The sequence below is a fragment of the Puma concolor genome, chromosome B2, assembly GCF_028749965.1.
Source record: "Puma concolor isolate L17-30 chromosome B2, mPumCon1.1.hap2, whole genome shotgun sequence".
Taxonomy (NCBI): domain Eukaryota; kingdom Metazoa; phylum Chordata; class Mammalia; order Carnivora; family Felidae; genus Puma; species Puma concolor.
The window spans coordinates 153,642,189-153,663,205 of NC_141671.1; the positions used below are offsets into that span (position 1 = coordinate 153,642,189).

The 21,017-nt window shown below is 41.9% G+C and overlaps 1 protein-coding gene across 1 annotated transcript; it reads right to left on the reverse strand.

The window, feature by feature from the left end:
• Window positions 1-3,614: 3,614 nt before the first annotated feature.
• On the reverse strand, window positions 3,615-21,009 carry DYNLT2 (dynein light chain Tctex-type 2). The gene is made up of 4 exons (XM_025912878.2): window positions 20,812-21,009; window positions 8,607-8,813; window positions 6,232-6,390; window positions 3,615-3,884 (listed from the first exon to the last, which is right to left on the reverse strand). The coding sequence occupies exons 1-4, from the start codon at window positions 20,920-20,922 to the stop codon at window positions 3,774-3,776; spliced, it is 588 nt and encodes a 195-aa protein (XP_025768663.1). The 5' UTR covers window positions 20,923-21,009; the 3' UTR covers window positions 3,615-3,773.
• Window positions 21,010-21,017: the final 8 nt, after the last annotated feature.

Below are 21,017 nucleotides of genomic sequence, written 5' to 3' on the forward strand. Positions count from 1 at the left end.
CCCCAGTGAGGACTGCCTTAGTGGACAGTTATCTGCGTGATATCGAAGTCACAAAGAACGGGCAGCAGGAGTCGAGTGGAGATGGGGATTGGGGTCCCTTGGCTCACGTCTCCAAGTAGCTAACGAGAAGGAGCAAGCCAGGGGCCGTGGGCAGTAGCGGTGCACACACGTGAAGAGTTGTGAACCCACACGGCACACTTTGCCAGGAGCTGGAGTGGTTCAAGGTCAGAGGGGCCGCTCGCGGTACCTCCCGGCAGCTTTCGCTGAGGGACTGGGGTGGGGAGTGTGAGTCAGACTGACGTCATCTTGGACGAGCCCCACCAGCCATGAGGACCGCTTTGCCACCTGCGGCCTTCTGGAACGCAGCCCCCCCTCCCTGCCCGACCAGGCTCTTCCCCCTGTTCAACCACACCCTTTGGCACACTCTTGGACACACTCTCGGGCCCACCTGCCTGCTCGGGTCTGGGGCGGGGCTGGGGGTGGGGGGGACTAGGAGACACACAGATTCTCAACCATCTCCCCCTGGCTGGTCCCCCACGTCCACACAGCCCCCAGGGCTAGAAAAGCAGGTCTCAAGGAAGGTAGGGTCGTGGAGATCTCCTTGTCCCCTGCCCCCCAGAGACAGGCTTCCATCTGTACGGAACCACAAACCACTTCTTGTCAAGCCGGGCATGGCCTTTTCCTTTGGGTCTGATGGCTCCTTCAGTCTTGGAGGTTGCTTTGCATATATCTCCCTTCCACAGCACAGGGCCTCTTCCGTGGGGACAAGCCAGGCCTTGTTAAGCAAAAGGAACTCAAAATACATCTGGAGGAGAGGATGATGTTCTGTGAAGGCGCAAAGGGAGGTCGCTAGCCCGCCGTGAGAAGCTTGGAGAGGCAGGAAGTCAGATCAGTGAGGTGCAGATCTCTCTCGTGGCTGAAGCAAACGTCCGCGTCACATCTCTTGCGACTCATCCTTAGGGCTCGCTAAGGACAGTGGGAAACTGGTTCAGAAGTTACGGTCCTCACTATGTGGCGGGACGGTCCAGCGGCCCCAGGGTGACTGCCCCCTTCTGCCGGCTCACGCAGAGGTGGCTAGAGGCCTCCATCCGGCTTGGGGGAGGAGAGATGGGAAGAGGTCTTTGTGGTGGGAGGGAGGCTCTAACGGAAAAGACAGGAGGGCGAGAGACAGGAGGGCGTGTGAGGCAGCCTGATGACAGGGGAGGTCAAGTGGGGGCAGCAGTGAGGAGCACTCCGGGGTCAGAGAGGTTTACAGGCACCCGGACTCCACTAAACCTCAGGGAACTGAGGGGACCTGGCCCAGGGGGTGACATCCAGATGGCGACATCACCAGTCTCGTGCGTGAGGCGAAGCGTGTGCTCCCGGGTCCGCCCTGGGGGACGCCCGCTGCTTTCCCGGAGGCACACTCATTTCTCACAGGCCGCCCGTGCCATGGGGTCTGGTGAGGGCCCTGCTCCACACCCCGCACCTCACACGGTGCCGGGACACGGTGGACGCGGGGTGTGGTGGAACAGAACCTCTGACAAGTGAGTGCGTGGGAAGAAAGGGGCGCTGGGATAGATGCGGGAGAAGTGGGGGCCCGGACGAGCCACGGCGCTGACTCTGAGTCACTTCAAAAAATTAGAGTCGGTGGAATTTAACGATTGAATACGTACGGGGGTTGGGAGAAGGGAAGAGAATGAGAAAAGCTGCAGGTGATTCTGAGATGTCAAACCAGATGGCGAAAGCAGGTAATGGTCTCCAGAGCTGTCAAGTGCTGGGCATAGGCTCTTGGTTATTTATTACCTCACTTAATTCACACACTGACCTTAGGAGGAAGCTATAATCCTCATTTTACAAACAGTGTGATGAGGCAGTTTATTTTACAATGAATTTATCCTGCAAGTTCATCAGGAAGGTACATTGCATAACATGAGCGGTTACATAGGCTTCTTATTACTAACTTCTTCTGTGTCCAAGGTTCACAACTCAGAACTCCTGTCCTGAAGATTCTTTGGGTGACAACTATCATGTTTATGCTGCGTAGCATGGAACTCTTAGTCCTGGGTCATCATAAGTGAAAAGAAAACTCTCCTCTACCTTTCTATCTTCCAGCCTTTGGATTATTCAAACTAACTACTGGGTATTTTCACCATCCGTTAAGTTTGACACCGTTTTTCATGTTCTGGTTATCACTCGTAAACTCGTATGATCACAGACATTATCGGTTGCCTGCTCCAAGCCCACCCCTGCTTCCTGCTGGACGAGCCCTGATTTATAGTTGTATCCACTCTTTTCATGTAGCTGGGTGCTTCAGCAAAGGCGGATACAGCCCCCGTCCCGAGGAGTGAATTTGACTCATCTGGTCATAGATAAGAACATGATTAAATTATACCCAGTTAAACAGGTGCCTGGGTGGCTCAGTCGGTTAAGCGTCCGACTTCAGCTCAGGTCACGATCTCGCGAGTTCGAGCCCCGCGTCAAGCTCTGGGCTGATGGCTCAGAGCCTGGAGCCTGCTTCCGATTCTGTGTTTCCCTCTCTCTCTGACCCTCCCGTTCATGCTGTGTCTCTCTCTGTCTGAAAAATAAATAAACGTTAAAAAAAATTAAAAAAAAAATTATACCCAGTTAAACAAATGTACAGAAAAGTCTAGGGGGAGAGGAGAAAGAAGAAACTGGATCCCTGGTCCAGTGCCTGGAAAAGAAAATTTTCATCTTTTAGACAGAGAGAGAGAGAGAACCAGAGGAGGGGCAGAGGGGGAGAGAGGGAGAATCCCAAGCAGGCTCCACGCTCAGTGCGGAGCCCGACATGGGGCTCAGTCTCCTGACTGTGAGATCATGACCTGAGCCAAAATTGACAGTCAAGTGCTCAACCAACTGAGCCACCCTGGTGCCTCTCTCTCTCTCTTTTTTTTTTTTTAAAAAATTTGTTTTTTCAACGTTTATTTATTTTTGGGACAGAGAGAGACAGAGCATGAACAGGGGAGGGGCAGAGAGAGAGGGAGACACAGAATCGGAAACAGGCTCCAGGCTCCGAGCCATCAGCCCAGAGCCTGACGCGGGGCTCGAACTCACGGACCGTTGAGATCATGACCTGAGCCAAAATTAGGAGTCAAGTGCTCAACCAACTGAGCCACCCTGGTGCCTCTCTCTCTCTCTCTTTTTAAAATAAACAATTGGGTTAGGTGTTTCACTTCCCGCATCTAAAAAGTGCTTAATTAACAGACTAACAAATAGAACACCCACACATTTTAAGCATTTTGATTGGCTAGGGATGTGCTAACTACGTTATTAGAAAGTATATAATTACATTATAGAAAGTGTCTTTCTTTCAAACTCGGTAATTCCTTTCAAAAGAACGCACACAACATATTAAAATACCATTCAAAAGTACATCTGCCTTTAGAAGTTTTCCAAAATCGATTTTAACATTTAATTGACGCTTTACTAAGTTGTGTCATAATTTCCTCTAGCAAATTCTGATTGTCTTAAATCTAACAAGAATGATAATTTCCCTATCTTAGAATCCACTCTAAGCACTTATATATTCATATCTATCTATCTCTATGTGTCACTCACTCATACTTTCCTACTTTGGGGGTAACAGAGCATTAATAAATATGATAACTAGTAAATTATAAAGGTAAAAACAATCCAGCTTTTACTTGTTTGCTGTTAAAATGATACAATGAAGCTTCAACTGGAGGCCAAAGTGCAGGGAATCAACGTCTACTGTGAGGTTCACAGATCTACAGATGTCCTGTGTCTCTGCAAAGTTGAGGAGTAAACACTCCCTACTCACAATAAAGAGCAAACACCAGGGCCAAGGCCACGTACGTTTCCGTTTCATGTTTCGCAGCAACCCAGCTGTCCCATGCCACATCCCAGATCCATCTGCTGGCAACCTGGGACAGACCAATTGCAAAAGACCAACCTTAGACTGAACACGTTAAGAAACGATTTTTAAGTCTATACAAGTTTGATATATTTTTTTAAGATGCGTAAGTATCTTAGAAAGTGATATTTAAAAAGTAGTGTGTCCAATCTCCCCTTTCCTGAAGACTTCATAGTGATGCTTCCTGGGCCCCCTCTTCTTCCTGGAGCCAGTCCTATCTGACACAGAGACTCGACCTCAGCAGCGAGCGTCTGAGTGTCCGGGGCAAGAGCGGGAGCCCCTGAAAACCGGGTCTAAGACTTCTGCATACACTACTTCTCTGCTGTGTCATAGCCCGTGATACAGAATGTTCCTTTCCATCCTTACAAGATCTTCCAGTGAAAGTCTGTCAGAACCTTGTTTTGAAATAAAGAAATGGCGTTGCTTACACCAGCTGGCTGCTGGAGACAATTCTAAATCCTTTGCTTCGCTTACAAAGCCACACACAATTTGACTACAGCCTGCTTTTCCATGGCGGCTCTAAACGGCCACAAACCTTTTGTGTCTTCTCCCAGAGGGTGAGTCTATTTCCCCACCCCTTGAGTACGAGTGCGCCTTGGGACCTGCCCCGAGCAAAAGAATGTGATGGGTGACTTGGCAGCCCAGTCTCCAGAGGTCTTCTGCTCCAGCCTTCTCAGAGCCCTGTGAGGAGACGTCCACGTAAGGAAACCCGCCCAGTCCACTGGACGACGGTGGCTCCCGTGCAGGAGATCCCAGGTGCTCCAACCAATAGCCAGCGCCGGCCGGCAGACGCGAGGATGAGCTTGTACCCACGGCCCAGCAAAGGGACCGGGGGCAGGGTGTCGGGAGACCAGCAGAGTCGCCAGGGAGCTGCCAGGGCGTCGGGGAGACCAGCAGGAAAACCCGGTACGGCAGCGGGGCTGCTCCGCAGAATGACGAGCAAACAAACAGCTGCCGTGTTAGGCTAAACCTGGGGGGCGGTGTGTTGTGTGGTGCTGATACACGTCACACCGGACCCCACCACCGAAACGTACCGCGAGCACACAGGTTATTAACCAAGCACACGGAGGTCCCCCTGCCTTAGCGTCTTCACACTCACATTTTCTCCGCTTGCAAGTTCTTCTTCCGGGTCTCTGGCACAGCCGGTTTTCTCTTGTCATTCAGATTTTAGGGGGACTTCCCCGTCTCCAGACAACCCCGGCGGCCGCTCTGCCATTCTATCAAAGTGTCCTACCTTAATTTTCTCTCGGGAGCACCTATCACCATCTAGGAGTACGTGGTGGCGTTCTCTTCTCGGCGGGAGCCAGGACCACGTCTGTCTTGCTGACTCTTGCGTGGCCAGAAGCCCCCTGCCCTGCTTCCGGATACACTTCCCCCCAGCCCGCGGTGCACGTCATATGCCCAGCTGCCACACATTCACTCTCACGTGGCCTAGAGGTGTGTGTTTGCACTCGTAACTGAGCACAACAGCCTTGCTGATTACCGAGGGCTCTGCGCTGGAGACCGGGTTGAGGACCGTAACATGGCCCGTCTCGTGTAACAGCTCCAGCCAGCAGGTGTATCACCCCCATTTTATAGATGAAGAGCCCAGGCTCTTCAATCACGGGCTGTGACTGTCGCTGCCAGTGTTCATACCTAGGCCAGCTGGACGCTGGCACCTATGTGCTCCCCCGTCCACACTCTTTCATTTCCTTTTTTTAATTTTTTAACATTTTTTTTACATTTATTTATTTTTGAGAGACAGAGAGAGACAGAGCACAAGTGGGGGAGGGGCAGAGAGAGAAGGAGACACAGAATCCAAAGCGGGCTCCGGGCTCCGAGCCGTCGGCACAGGGCCCGACCTGGAGCTTGAACCCACGAACCAAGAGATCATGACCTGAGCCGAAGTCGGACGCTCAAACGACTGAGCCCCCCAGGCGCCCCGTACACTATTCCATTTCTTAAACTCCCATCTGCATTGCTTTCTTTCCTTGAGTGCAGTGAAAACTCCCGGAGAATCATAATCATGGACCATGTCTCATTCTCTGTCTTTTTCTCAGTACCTCACACCCATTAGTGCTCAAAATAAACTTACTGGCTAATTATCAAATGACATTAAATGGTCAAATTGGGAATGATCAAGGAACAGGATAGCCATACAATTTTGTAAATTATCAGTAGAAAATTGCCATTTCTGGGTTAGTACTTTTCAAATAATATGCAGTGAAGGAAGACATAGTTAACACAATTATCCTTCTTAGAGAGGCACCTCGGGGTCTTAAAGTGCCTTGGAGACAGGCATCACGGTAATTATCACATCACCACTGAGGAGACCTTAGAGCTCTAACTGATAGATGCTGGATCACTATAGTACTTACATTTATTGCCTGACCGGTCTTTTGAATAAATAATACTTTTATAATGAACTTGTAACGGTGGTACCCAAATTCTTTCACTGCTGACAATATGCGGTCTGCTAATTCAAGTGACAAATGAGAGAAGACTTTATCATCATATTGGACATCTTTAAGACTTTCCTTCAAAAAAATAGAAAAAATATTTTAATCTTCAAACCAAATATCTTCTACATAAAAATTCAAGAAAACATGTATCTAAAAAATACATATAACTTTAAAAAAAATACATGCATTCCTAACCAAATGATATGAAATGAATGTTGTGCTTACCAGTTTATTTCAATAACAATGTTGAATAAAATTTATTTTGGTTTTTAATTACATTCAATTGCTCTCCATCACCAACCCTCGGGCTGTAAGTTTTCCTTCACTGGATCACCCCATCAGACAGCAGGGAGACACAGGGGAATTTTAAAAGAATGCTTCTGGGAATTCTTAGGGTAGACAAAGGAAATCTTTCTATAATTTACATGTTTGTGAAAATTCAGACTTTAGTTTTCCTAAGGCTTGGGTTTCCTGGACCAGAGCCTGTACCCTGTGATCCCATCCTCCGTGGCCCATTTGCTGTGATCTCCATCCTCCACGGCCTGTTCTCTGTGATCCTGTCCTTCGCAGTCTTCCTGAATCGAAGCCACCTCTCCAACCCTTTCCCCATGGCTTCTCTGTGGACTCCCGGCGAGCACTGAGGAGATGGAAAGCTTCTGGCCATGTCTGCTGTGGATTAATCACAGCTGGGGAGACAGATGTGAGCCATGAAGCGCGAGGCGTTCCTACAAACCGGAAGCAGACTGGACCACCTAGTGAGCAGACTGCAGGCGTCTTTGACTGACTTTGACCGACTGATTCAGACCAATGAATTAACCACAGTTCTGGGTCCCGCCATAACAGACGAACTCCTACCAGCTAGTTGTATAGGCAAGTAAAAACAAAGAGTTTTGAGTCCCTTCTAGAATGCTGCTGGACCTAAAACTGGGTGTAGAAGCATTCATTTCCCTTAGGCATTTGGCTGTGGCTCCATCTTTCAAACGCTTCGCAACATCCATTCTCTCTTCTGAATCTGCCCAACAGACCTCAGGCTTCGCCTCCCCAGATGCTGTTATTTAACAAGCAATGGCTGTAATGAGTGCTTGCTATAGGAAGATGCCTGCAAGCTCCATCAGGAAACACTATTATTTCTGCATGTAGAACTAGGTTGAATTTTCCATGAACCCAAGGGAAAATCCCTGGCCTCTTTATGACCCCTAGTCATCCACCTACATATCCAATCAGCTGTTTTAGGCCCCATCATGCTCAGTGCAATTCTGCAAATTATCCTATGTAAATACAATTTGAAATTAGTAAGTCTGAACTTAGTCTATGTACTAAGGCCAAGCAAGGGACACGTGATAATGTATACTTTCATGTCACAAATGCTTGCTGTTAATTAGATAGGAGAAGAAGGTAATCAATAATTATTTTAATGTATCAAATTGAGTTGAATTTCTCTATTTCCCGAAGCCATGAGCCATAATATCATTGCCAAATATCATCCGACAGTTATTAGTTTAGGTTAGAAATGTACCTGTCTATAGTAGTGGAGGGAGGTTAGAGTAGGCCTCCTAAATATTCTTCTGTATCAATAAAAGTTACTTCACTTAAAGAATTAATTTTGCTATGATTAAAGGAGTACTAAATATTTATACAAAATAAATTAGATGCTTTCTTCCCAACAGCTAGCTCACATCAGTTGTTACTGAAGGAATGTACCTTGTAAACTGGAGGTTAAGAAAAGTGATGAAGGAATTATCTTCATCTGAACAATGGAGCCTTCAGATACCAATACTAGTATAAATAACATTGGTCTTCATGTTAGTAATACAGTATTCAGTTCGTTACATTGAAGCAGCTATTTTGGACTAGTCTGGGAACAAGTGCCTGAGTTTCAAACAACTGTCTTAAAAGAACTTTAGATTCCAGCAAGTTTAAAGAAGAAAACCTATGCATCATTGGCGGCTGCCTGTCCTTAGACGTGTTAGTACACAGGAACCAACTTTCCACACATACACAGTGTGTTTTATTTAACTCATTCCTCCAAATACGGGCAAACGTGGAATGTAAGGGATAAATAATTTATGGATAATTAGGAGTTGAATGAAATAACAAAAGAATATTTCCTTTAAATCTAGCTCATAGCATCGATGTGAAGATTCTTGAGTATGAATACAAAGTACTTTCATATTTTCAGAGATAAATGCTACAAAAAGTCAGTGAGGGTAAATATACGGTCATAAAGCTTAACACAGTTTATCAAACCTCCGAAGCTTAGATATTGCTATCATATGTACTCATCAACCTACCTTTAATATCTGCTGGACTTTAGTTTCCACGGAATGAGCTTGGAATTTTTTCAATGGCTCCATTCTATATGAATTAGCAAACTTTAATTTTGCCAGGGCACTCTTCCATTCTTTACCTAAATCAGCAATTGAATCATCAAATGGAGGCTCTACATACTGAACATCATGAAATGATTCTCTCAGTCTTTCTCTCAAAATTTGCGCATACTGAAAAGAGGGGGGGGGGGGGGAGAAGAAGAGAGAAAGATTATTTCTTAAATTGTAAAATGAAATTTTAGATTTAAGAACCCTAGTGCAATGGGACAAAGCTGACACAGACTTTGGAAATCCATTCTGACTTCCGTGATTAAGAGGTTGTTAAATCGTACATTTACTAATTCACTCCTGGCTATCGATTTGGTAAAAGGGAGAGAGAAAAAAGAATCTAGCTAGCTAGCTGTCATCCCTCTATTTATCTATAAACACAAACACATACGAACACAAATTTGCATACATATATTTAAAATATCCATGGAAGATACAAAGACCTGGAAAGAAGACAGGCTGCAGAGAGGGCAACTGGGTGGCTAGGAGACAGTCATGTAAAGAAAACTCAAGTTTTCTACCCCGAAGTTATGAAAATATTATCCTTTATTGTCTCCTTATAATTTTAATTATTTTAATTTTATTTAGTCATCTTTGACTAATTAATACTATTATTTACATAAGTCATTTGCATATTTACATAACATAACATTACATAAATCTTAAGTTGAAAAGAATGTACTGATTTGGTACATACGTTATTCTATGCTTTTTCAACATTCATTCTGTGACATTCAGCACTCCTTAAAGAAATATTTATTTGGTGCCTAATATGGTCCAGAGAAATGTCCAAGGCTCTGAAGTTACAGGGGTGAGCCTTATTGAAATAGCTAGGAATTAATTGTTCTGCTTGTGTTAATTCATAGTCAAGGCATCTGCATTTATGGAGTTATCCGGCTAGTGGAGAGGAGGGCTGATCGACAACTAAGAAGTATTTAGGAGGGGCGCCTGGGTGGCTCAGTCGGTTGAGCTTCCGACTTCAGCTCAGGTCAAGATCTCATGGTCTGTGAATTCGAGCCCCGCGTCAGGCTCTGTGCTGACAGCTCAGAGCCTGGAGCTGCTTCGGATTCTGTGTCTCCCTCTCTCTCTGATCCTCTGATTCCCCCATTCATGCTCTGTCTCTCTCTGTCTCAAAAATAAATAAACATTAAAAAAAAATAAATAATAATAAATAAAAAATAATTTAAAAAAAGTATTTAGGAAAACAAGCTAACTTAAATAGTGGCAATTGCTATAAAATCCCATGACTTGGTAGAAACTCCTGTGAAGGTCTATTTAGACTGAATGATCAGAGAAGGCCCCTCAGCCCCAAAAGAACAGGAAATAGAAAGGGCAGAGGCTTCAAGGCAAAAACTTAGTGTGCTCTAAGAGCAGGTTTGTGCTCGGTGTATCTCAAGTGTTCTGAACGAGGCAGAGTGGTGACACAACGAAGCTAGGAAGGCAACCAAGGAGTAAGTTGTGCAGCACTGAATAGAATGTGGTAAGGGCTTTGGATCTTATTCTCAGAACAGTGAGAAGCCGCTGGAAAAACTTAAGTGAGCAAGTGATATGTTCTAAATTACAGTTTTAAAAGGTCATTCTGGTGGTGTGGTGAGTGGATTACAGGGAGATCAGGGCCTGGATGAAGGTAATAACTTTACACTTTACAATGTTTTTAACAAATAATGTTAACCAAACAACTCCATAGATTTATAATCACTTTTCTAACCAGGCACATGGTTTGCTTTGACATTTGTGTAAGAATCTGTATTTCCTGGGCACCCGAGGGGCTCAGTCGGTTAAGCTCCTGACTTGGTTTCTGCTCAAGTCATGATCTCACAGTTCGTGAGATTAAGCCCAACGTGGGGCTCTGTGCTGACAGCATGGAACCTGCCTGGGGTTCTCTCTTTCTCCCTCTCTTTCTGCCCCTCCCCTGATCTTGCTCTCTCTCTTCCTGTCTCTCAAAATAAATTAACTTTTTTAAAAAAAGAATTTTTATTTCCCGAATTTTTTTTATGTTAACACAAATCTTTCAATTTATTCTGAAGCATTTATTATTTTGGTGTTCTTTTGACGAGCCTTTAAGGTGATTTAAAAACACATTTTATGGTTTTAGGAATTGTTTTAATGTAGAATTACTGCTGCACCCAGCTATTAACCTTTTATTTATTTTAATGTTTATTACTTCTAGATTTTTCTAAATATATAATACAGGTCTACATATTTCTATCCTCCCTCCTCCTTTTCATATCTTACTGCAGAGGCCAATAGTTTAAAATGTATATATTAAAAATCACAATCCTACAAGTATTGTGAGAGAGTATTTATTCTCTACCACTGATGCTTCTATATGTGGCTGAAACTGGCACTGGAGCAACACTTCCCTTTCTGCGCCCCTCTGAGGGGGTTTATCTGACTGGGCAGTTGGCGAGAGAAAGAACCTTTTCTTTTTCAGTTTAGTGTAGTCTTCCAGCTCTTCTCTTCACATCTGATTATAACAAGTACATATCACCTGTCTCACCACCACATATATTTCGTAGAGATAGGCCATCATCTTAGACATATGTCATTGTCCAGCTGTGCCGTGACTACTTGGGTCAGCTGATTTGAGTAGAAAGGTTACCATTTGCCGGCCTATTTTTCATCATTAATAGTTTGTTAATATGGTTATATGATTTTTGAATATTTAACCAACCTTGAATTCCTGGAAAAAACCTCACTTAAACTTAATATACCATCATCATTATCATCATTATCATCATCATCATCATCATCTTTTATAGGATGTTTGTACCTTTGACGCCCTTCACCCATTTTTATTTTTAGATTTCACATATAGTGAGATCATTCAGTATTTGTCTGACTTATTTCACTTAGCCTAATGCTCTCAACGTCCACACGCATTATTGCAAATGGCAAGATCTCATTCTTTTTTTATGGCTGATATATATATTTAGGTTGTTTTTATATGTTGACTATTGTAAATAATGCTGCAATAAATATAGGAATACATATATCTTTTAAAATTAGTGTTTTCATTTTCTTTGGACAAATACCCAGAAATGGAATTGCTGAATTGTATGGTAGTTCTACTTTTAATTTTTTGAGGAAACTCAACACTGTTTTGCATAGTGGCAGTACCAATTTACATTCTTACCAACAGTGCAAGAGAGCCCTCTTCTTTTCTCCACATCCTTGCCAACCCTTGTTGGAACCCTTTTCTCCACATCCTTGCCAACACTTGTTATCTCTTGTCTTTTTGACAATAGTCAATCTAAGGGGTGAGGTAACATCTCACTGTGCTTGTGATGTGCATTTTCCTGATAATTAGGGATTTTGAGCATTGTTTCATGTACTTGTTGGCCATCTAGATGTCTTCTTTGGACAATACCTATGCAGATCTTCTGGCCATTTTTTAATTCAATTGCTAGATTTATTTGCTGTTCAGTTTAATGAATTCTTTATATATTTTGGATACTAAACCTTATCAGATATATGATTTGCAAATAATCTCTCCCATTCAGTAGGTTGCTTTTTCATTTTCTTGATTTCCTTTGCTGTGCATAAACTTTTTAGTTTGCTGTAGCCCCACCTTTTTATTTTTGCTTTGTTGTTTTTGCTTTCGGAGTTAGATCAAAAAATCATCACCAAGACTGATGTCAAGGAGTTTACTGCCTATGTTTTCTTTTTGTAGTTTTATGGTTTCAGGCCTTAATCTATTTTGAGTTTATTTTTGTGTACATGTAGGATAGTGGTCCAGTTATCCCAACACCAACTATTGAAAAGACTGTCCTTTCCCCATTATATATTCTTGGCTCCTTTGTTATAATTATTACTTTTTTAATGTTTATTTATTTTTGAGAGACAGAGTGTGAATGGGGGAGGGGCAGAGAGAGAGGGAGACACAGAATCCGAAGCAGGCCTCTTAGCTGTCAGCACAGAGCTTGATGCGGGGCTCGAACCCACAAACTGTGAGATCATGGCCTGAGCCGAAGTCAGACACTTAACTGACTGAGCCACCCAGGTGCCCCTCCTTTGTTATAAATTAATTCACCATAAATGTGTGTGTTTATTTCTGGACTCTATTCCGTTCTATTGGCTTATGTGTCTGTTTACGCCAGTGCCATACTGTTTTGATTGTTATAGCTTCATAACACAGTTTGAAATCAGAAAGTGAGATGCTTCCAGCTTTGTTCTTCTTTCTCCATATTGCTTTGGATATTTAAGGTTTTTTGTGATTCCATATAAAATTTGGGATTACTTATTCTATGAAAAATGCCATTGGAATTTTATTAGGGATTGCACTGAATCTGTAGATTGCTTTGGGTAGTATGTACAATTTAATATTAATTCTTTCAACTCATGAGCATTGAATATCTTTCCATTTATTTGTGTCTTCTTCAATTCCTTTCATCAGTGTCCTATAGTTTTCACTGTAGAGGACTTTCACCTCCTTGGTTAAATCTAGCCCTAGATATTTTATTGTCTTTTATGCAGTTGTGAAATGGGATTGTGTTCTTAATTTCTTTCTGATAGTTTGTGTATAGAAATGCAATCGATTTTTTGTACATTGATTTTGTATCCTGCAATTTTACTAAATTTGTTTATTAGTTATAACAGTTGTTTGAGGGAGTCTTTAGGGTTTATAATATGTCATACACAAATAGTGACAGTTTTACTTTTTCCTTTCCTAATTTGGTTGCCTTTTCCTTCTTTCTCCTAATTTCTCTGGCTAGGATTTCCAATACAATGTTGAAGAAAAGTGGTGAGAGTGGGTGTCCTTATTTTATTCCTGGACTTAGAGGAAAAGCTTTTAGGTTTTCACCATTGAGCATCATGTTCACTGTGAGATTGTCAGATATGACCTTTGTTATGATGAGGTATGTTCCCTCCATAACCACTTTGTTGAGTGTTTTTATGATAAGTGGAGATTGAGTTTTACTCACTGCTTTTACTGTTATCTATTGAGATGTTAAGATTTTTATCCTTCATTTTGCTAACGCACTATCTTGTACCGTTGGAGGTTTTGAACCACCTTTGCATCTCTGGAACAAATCCCACTTGATCATGGTGTATGATCCTTTTAATATATTGTAAAATTTAGTTTGCTAATATTTTGTTGAGGATTTTTGCATCTAACATTCATCATGTTTATTGGCCTGTAGTCTTCTGTGGTATCCTTGTATAGTTTTGGTATCAGGGTAATGTGGTCTCATGAAATTAGTTTGGATGTGTTCCTCCTCTTTTATTCTTTTGAAGAATTTGAGGATATTGCTATTCATTCTTCTTTGAATGTTTAGAATTCATTAGTGAAGCCATCTGGCCCTGGACTTTTGTTTGTTGGGAGGCTTTGGTTTACTGATTCAATCTCCTTACTAGTAATTGCTCTGTTTGGATTTTTCAATTTTAGGAATTTATCCATTTTTTCCTGGGTTGTCAAGTTGTTGGCATATCTGGTAGTAATACTGCTAGTAATCTCTTATGATCCTTTGTATTTCTGTGGTAACAGTTGAAATGTCTCCTCTTTCATTCTGATTTTGAGCCCTCTCCCTTTATTTCTTGGTGAATCTAGATAAACGTTTGTCAATTTTATCTTTTCAAAGAACAACTTCTTAATTTCACTGATCTTTTCTGTTGTCCTTTTAGTCTCCATTTACTTCTGCTCAAATATTTCCTCATTTCTACTAACTTTGGGTCTTTTTCCAGTCCTTGAAGTATAAAGCTAGATTGCTTATTTGAGATCTTTGTTTTTTGATATAGGCATTTGTTATGAAACTCCCTCTTGGAAATGCTTTTGTTGCAGTCTATAAATTTTGGTATGTTGTATTTCCATTTTCATTTGTCACATGGAATTTTTAAACTTTTTTGATTTTTACATTGACACATTCGTTGTTCCCTAGAATATTTTTAATCCTCACGTATTGTGAGTTTTTGTTTTCTTCTTATAATTGACTTCTAGTTCCATACCATTGTGGTTGGTAACAATGCTTCATATTTTAGTCTCCTTAAATTTATGAAGACTTATTTTATGGCCTAACATGTGATAGGTCCTGGAGAATGTTCCATATGTACTTGAGAAGAATGTGTATTCTGTTTCTGGATGGAATGTTCTGTACATATCTGTTAAGTCCATCTGGTCTAATATGTCATTTAAGGCTGATGTTTTCTTACTTTTTGTCTGAATAATCTACCCATTGATGTAAGTGGGGTGCTAAAGTCTCCTAATGCTATTGTATTGCTATTTCTCCCTTTATGTCTGTTAGTATTTGCTTTATGTACTTAGGGGCTCCTGTATTAGGTACAAGATATATATTTTGTCTTTCTTCTATGTTGTTGTATTTAATTTGCCAGAGTTTTGTTAAGAATTTTTGCATCTATGTTCATGAGGAATATTGGTTTGTTTTCTTGTTATTATTCTGGTTTTGACAGCAAGGTAAATGCTGGCCTCATAGGATGAATTGGGAAGAATTCCCTTCTCTTCATTTGTCCAGAACACTAGAATATTTGGCAAAACTCACCATAAAAGCCATGTGGGCCTGGAGTTTTCTTTATGGAAAGGTTTTAAACAACATAGTCACTTTCTTTAATAGCTACAGGGACCATTCAGGGTATCTATTATTTCTAGAGTGAGCAGTAGTTTGTCTATGTATCAGTTTGCTAGACCTGCCATAACAAAATACCACAGACCAGGTAGCTTAAACAACAGAAATTTATTGGCGCACAATTCTGGAGGCTGGAAATGCAAGATCAAATTGCCAGCAGGATTGGTTTCTCCTAAGGCCTCTCTCTTGCAGATGGCTGCTGTCTTGCTGCCTCCTCACACAGTTATTCTGTTGTGCATGCTTTGCCCTATGTATCTGTGCCCTAATCTCCTTTTCTCAAAAGGACACAAGTGAGACTGGATTAGGGCATACCCTAACAGTCTCAATTTAACTTAGTTAGCTCTTTAAAGGCCCCGTCTCCATATACCCTCACATCCTGAGGTACTGGGGATTAGGGCTTTAACATATGAATCCTAGGGGAACACGGTTCAACTCATATTTGTGTTTTCCAAGGAATTTGTGCATTTTATCCAAGTTGTTGAAATTAGGATCATAGATGTTTTTGGTATTTATGATCTTTTTAAAATGTTTATCGGGTCTGTAGTGATTCTTCTTTTTCATTCCTGGTATTGAGAATTGGTCTTTTTATTTTCTTTTCCTGATTAGTCTGGCTTCAGCAAGGGTTGGCAAACTTTCTCTCTCTCGCCAGCTAGTGAATATTTATGCATTGCGGGCCAGCTGTGGTAGTTGCCACTGTTTCTCTTCTTCCAACTGTCCCCTTTCCTCCTCTGCATCCCCCGTCTCCATCTATCCTTTTAAAATTACCTTTTAAAAACATACAAGCCATTCTTAGCTCATAGGCTGTACAAAAATAGGTAGCAAGCTAGATTTGTCCTATAGGCTGTTGTTTGTCAACTTTTAGGCTGGAGGTTTATCAAGTTTATTGATCTTTCCAAAATATTTTTGGTTTCACTAATCTTCTTGTTTTTAGTTTGCTATTTCATTGACTTTCACTTTTTATTACCTCCTGACTTTTGTTTACTTTGAGTTTAGACTTGAAAGTTTTCTAATATAGGTATTTAGGGCTACAAATTTCCCCAAGTACTGCTATAGGTACACCCTACAGTTTTTGAAATGTTGTATTTTCACTCAGTTGAAAATATCTTCTTTCGTTTTCTTTTACCCTGGGTTATTCAGATGTGTGTCATTTAATTTTCAGACAATTTACATTTTTCAATATACCTTTCTGTTAACGATTTCTGATTTATTCCATTATGGTCAAAGATACTTTGGTATCTTGGTCAAAATACTTTGTGTTACCTGAATCCTTTTAAAGTTATTGGGACTTGTTTCCTGTCCCAGGAGATATTCTTAGTGATGTTTCATGCACACCTTTTAAGTTTATTTATTTTGAGAGAAAGTTTGAGTGGAAAAGGGGCAGAGAGAGGAGAGAGGAAGAACCCCAAGCAGACTCCACACTCCCGGTGTGGAGCCCCATGTGGGGTTCAAACTCAGGAACCATGAGGTCATGACCTGAGCTGAAGTCGGTTGCTGAGCTCACTGAGCTAACCAGGTGCCCCTCATGTGCACTTCTAAAGAACATTTACTCAGCTGAGGTTGCATGGAGTATGTGATTAAAGTGCACTAATACAAGTTATTATTGTTCCTTTATATTCTTTTATATCTTTACTAGTTTTTGTCTATTTGTTCCATCAATTATTGATAGAGATACTTATATTGAAATTTCCATCTGTAATTATGGATGTCAATTTCTGTAAGGATACATGAAATTCTTGTTTCCTGTATTTCAAAGCTTTGACTTTAGGTGCAAAAAAACCTTAAGACTGTTAGGCCTTTCTGATGAATTGACTTTTCAACATTATGAAATGATTCCCTTTATCTCTTATAATATTGTTAGAAATGTATTTTGTTTGATACTAATATATGTACTCCAGTATTCTATTAGTCTTCACATGGTATATCTTTTCCCATCCTTTCTTTAGTGTTTCTTGTAGACAATATATAGTTTCATCTTGTATTTTGTACTGAGTACAATCTTGTACTCAGATTTCATAAGTAATCTGAATTCTAATTGGGGTATTTATAACATTTACACTTAATGTAATTATCATGGTTATGTTTAATCCTTGCTTTGCTTTTATTTTTGTAAAGATTTTAAGTAATCTCTACACCCAACATGGGGCTCAAACTTACAACCTCAAGATCAAGAGTCACATGCTCTACCAACTGAGCTAGCCAGGTGCCCCTGTTCTTTTTATTTTTTAGGCTTTCCTTTAAGTATCTTTCATGATTCACCTGTTATCTGTTGGCCTAGTAACTTTATTGTTTCCCAGTGGTAGTTTTAGGCTTGATAGTATGTATCTTTATCAGTCTACTTTCTTTTTTTTTTTTTAATTTTTTTTTTAATGTTTATTTTTGAGACAGAGAGAGACAGAACATGAACGGGGGAGGGTCAGAGAGAGAGGGAGACACAGAATCTGAAGCAGGCTCCAGGCTCTGAGCTGTCAGCACAGAGCCCAACGCAGGGCTCGAACTCACGGACCGTGAGATCATGACCTGAGCCGAAGTTGGACGCCCAACCGACTGAGCCACCCAGGTGCCCCTATCAGTCTACTTTCAAGTCATATTATGCCACTTCACATACAGCAAGAGTCCTACAATGGAATATGCCCCCTCCTGCCAACTCTCTGGTCTTTGTGCTAGAATTGTCATGTATTTCACTTCTATAAATAAAATGTTTTGGGGGCACAAGCCCCAAAATATGTTATTCTGGATTTAATCAGCCAATAATCTTTTTTAAAAAAACTTTATTTTTGGAGAGAGAGAGAGTGCATGAGCACATGCAAGCAGGGGAGCGGCAGAGAGGAGGACAGAGGATCTGAAGTGGGCTCTGTGCTGACAGCAGAGTCTGACATGGGACTCAGATTCATGAACTGTGAGATCACAGCCTGAGCCAAAGTCTGACTCTTGGCCAACTGAACCACCCAGGCTCCCCACAGTAATACTGAAAAAAAATATATTTACCTACATATTTACCACTCTCAATGTTTTCTATTCTTTCATCTAGATATTTACATCTCTTATCATATTCCTTTTGCCTGAAGGATTTCCTTTCACATATCAGATAGCATAGGTCTGTTGGTGAATTTTCATTTTCATATATCTGAAAAACCCATTATTTTGCCTCTGTTTTTGAAAAATATTTTCACTGGGTATAGAATTCAAGGTTGATGGTTCTTTCAACTTTAAAGATACTTTAAAGTAATGAAAGATGCTTCAGTGTTCTGGCTTGCATTGTTTCTGGTGAAAAACCTATTTTCATTTCATCATTCTTCAGTACTTAGTTTTCTGATTTTCTCCATTGCTTAAAATCATTGATTTTAAGCAGTTTGACTACTACATGTCTCAGCATAATTTTCTTCCATGTTTCTTGTGCTTGAAGTTCACGGAGTTTCTTGGATTTGTGGGTTTATAGTTTTCATTGTTTGTCAATTTCTGATATTCTATATATATATATTTTGTATCAGAAATTTCCCCACAGCTCATTCTGTCTCCTAATATATTTTCTTCAGGCCTTCTTTCTATTGCTGTCTTTAGGTTCACCAATCCTCTCTTCTGCAGTGTCCAATCTATTTCCATTCAGTGTATTCTACATCTCTGACATTGTTATTTTTCAACTGTAGGGTTTCATTTGGATTTCACATAGTCAATTTTTTCTGTACATTTTTGCACATACAGAATGCATTAACTGTTTTATAACATGAATATTATATAACTGTTTTAATTTGACAAAAACTAACACAGTAATTTTTTCACAGTAACTAGAGATCTTTTATATTAACTCTGTCTTTGCCGTTTGTCATTTCTGAGTGCTCTTACTGTTTCCTCTCACTTTAGGTTGTATTTTCCTGTTTCTTTGAGAGTCTGCAAATATTGTATTGGACACAAGATCCTGTAAATTTCACCCTCATTTTTGGTGTGTACTTCTGCATTCCTTTGAGTTCTCTTGAGCTTTTTTCTAGCATGTAGTAACAGAAACAGTTTAATTCTCTGGAGGTTTGCTTTTGAGCTCTGATAGACCAGCCTAGAAAAATCTTGGGAGTCTAGTGCTATTTCTTCCCCCAGTACTGAGACAATACACTTCTCGGCACTCTAACCAATGCCCTGTGGTTTTCCACACTTACTGGGGGGAAAACAAATGATTTTGTGGGAGTGCAAGGATTTTTTTTCTGCTCCCTTTGGTGGCTTCCTTACCAGATGCACTGATGCACTAAGCTGAAGACTTGAGGAAAATCCTTTGCAGATCCTTGGGGCTGTTTGTACAGCTCATTCCTCTTCAATACTCTGCTCTGCACTCATACCAGCTTTATCTACCCTGGCTCCCAAATCCTTTTCAGCTAAGCAAGACTTCTCCACAGGTGTGGGCTGCAATCTCTCATCAAGCAGTCAGGGGTAATCTTGGGGTTCACTGTTCCTGTTTCTCCCCCCCAGAGATCAGGATCCTGTCTTGTTTTACATCCCATCAATGGTAAAACCACTGTTTCATACATCTTGTGCTATTATCAGTAGTTTCTGGTAGGAGTAATTCCATGTTGGCTGCAAGTAGTAGTCCTTCATCAGAAATCTGTTTTATTTGCAGCCTGTGTTACATGTCAGTTGGAAAAAAGAGGTATTATTAGCTCCCTACACCTCCCCAAAACAAAATCTGCATTTTGTTCTTTTCTATTAAGAGAATGCTTCTCTAGAGTAACTGCCTTCTTTCCCCCCACAATATACTCAAGGGGTACAACTACACTGCATCCTTCACAGTGGCTTCCAACTGCAACGATCCCCTTGGGGATACAGCATGCGTGTGTGGTTTGAAAATGACAGATTCTAACGTGAAAACTCACACCTCTACCATTTCTTCCTTATATATAACATGGGTCTTCTGATTCGGTTTTCCTTCTATCATCTTATCCCTTCACTAAGGAAGAATCTTTGCAATCACGTCTCTCCTGCATCCTGTCCATTTCGGCTCCGACGAAGTAGAAGAAACCGTTAGACAAGTAGACCAGCAGTCCCAGGGCATAGGTTCCAGTCTCGGCTCGGTCATTACAGTTTTGTACTGTAAATGTTCTTTTCACTTTAGGTCTCAATACAAGATGGGAGTCTCGATTACAGTGATGGTATTCGGACTACGGTCTTCCAGAAATCCCGGTGTTATTCCACCAATACACTTGAATGGCATCTTCCATTAATTCCAGACTAGAAATTAATGGGCAGAATATTTTCAATTTAACTTTTTTTCCTCCCGTATGTCCCTCAAATACTGAGCCCGCTGGTGTTTCTTAAAACTCAAAACATCTCGTCGTGTGCTTGGCACACGCGCCACGTTTCCTTCCTTCCAGGCCGCGAGCACACACACGTGCCCGGCCGGACAACGGCCCTGGTCTGAGCGTGGCACTAATCACCCCGGCATCAGGCGTCCAGCGGAGCGTGGAGGGAGACGGCCGCTCCCGACAGCCGCGCCGCGCCGCCGGCCACCGCACTCCGAGCCCCAGCGGGGGTCGGCGCAGCCCCGCCGTCCCCGCACTCACTGCCTCCTTCTCGAACATGCTGGGCCTCCTCTCCTTCCGAGGCTGCGGCGGCGGCTGCAAGTGAGGGGCCGGGACGGCCGCCGATTTCCCGCCGTGACCGCCTTTCTCCATGCCGCCCGCTCGCCACCACACCCAGCGACCCGCCTCCGCCCTACCCAAGCGCCTAGGCCGCGTCCCGCGAGAGCTCAAGTCGCGCGCTTGCGTCG

Excerpts from the sequence above, each read along its gene's own strand:
- DYNLT2 (XM_025912878.2), bottom strand. The coding sequence starts at position 20,922 with ATGGAGAAAGGCGGTCACGGCGGGAAATCGGCGGCCGTCCCGGCCCCT. Across the intron at positions 8,814-20,811 it reads GCATGTTCGAGAAGGAGGCA|TATGCGCAAATTTTGAGAGA; the intron begins GTGAGTGCGGGG and ends CCCTCTTTTCAG. Across the intron at positions 6,391-8,606 it reads AAGTCCAGCAGATATTAAAG|GAAAGTCTTAAAGATGTCCA; the intron begins GTAGGTTGATGA and ends ATTTTTTTGAAG.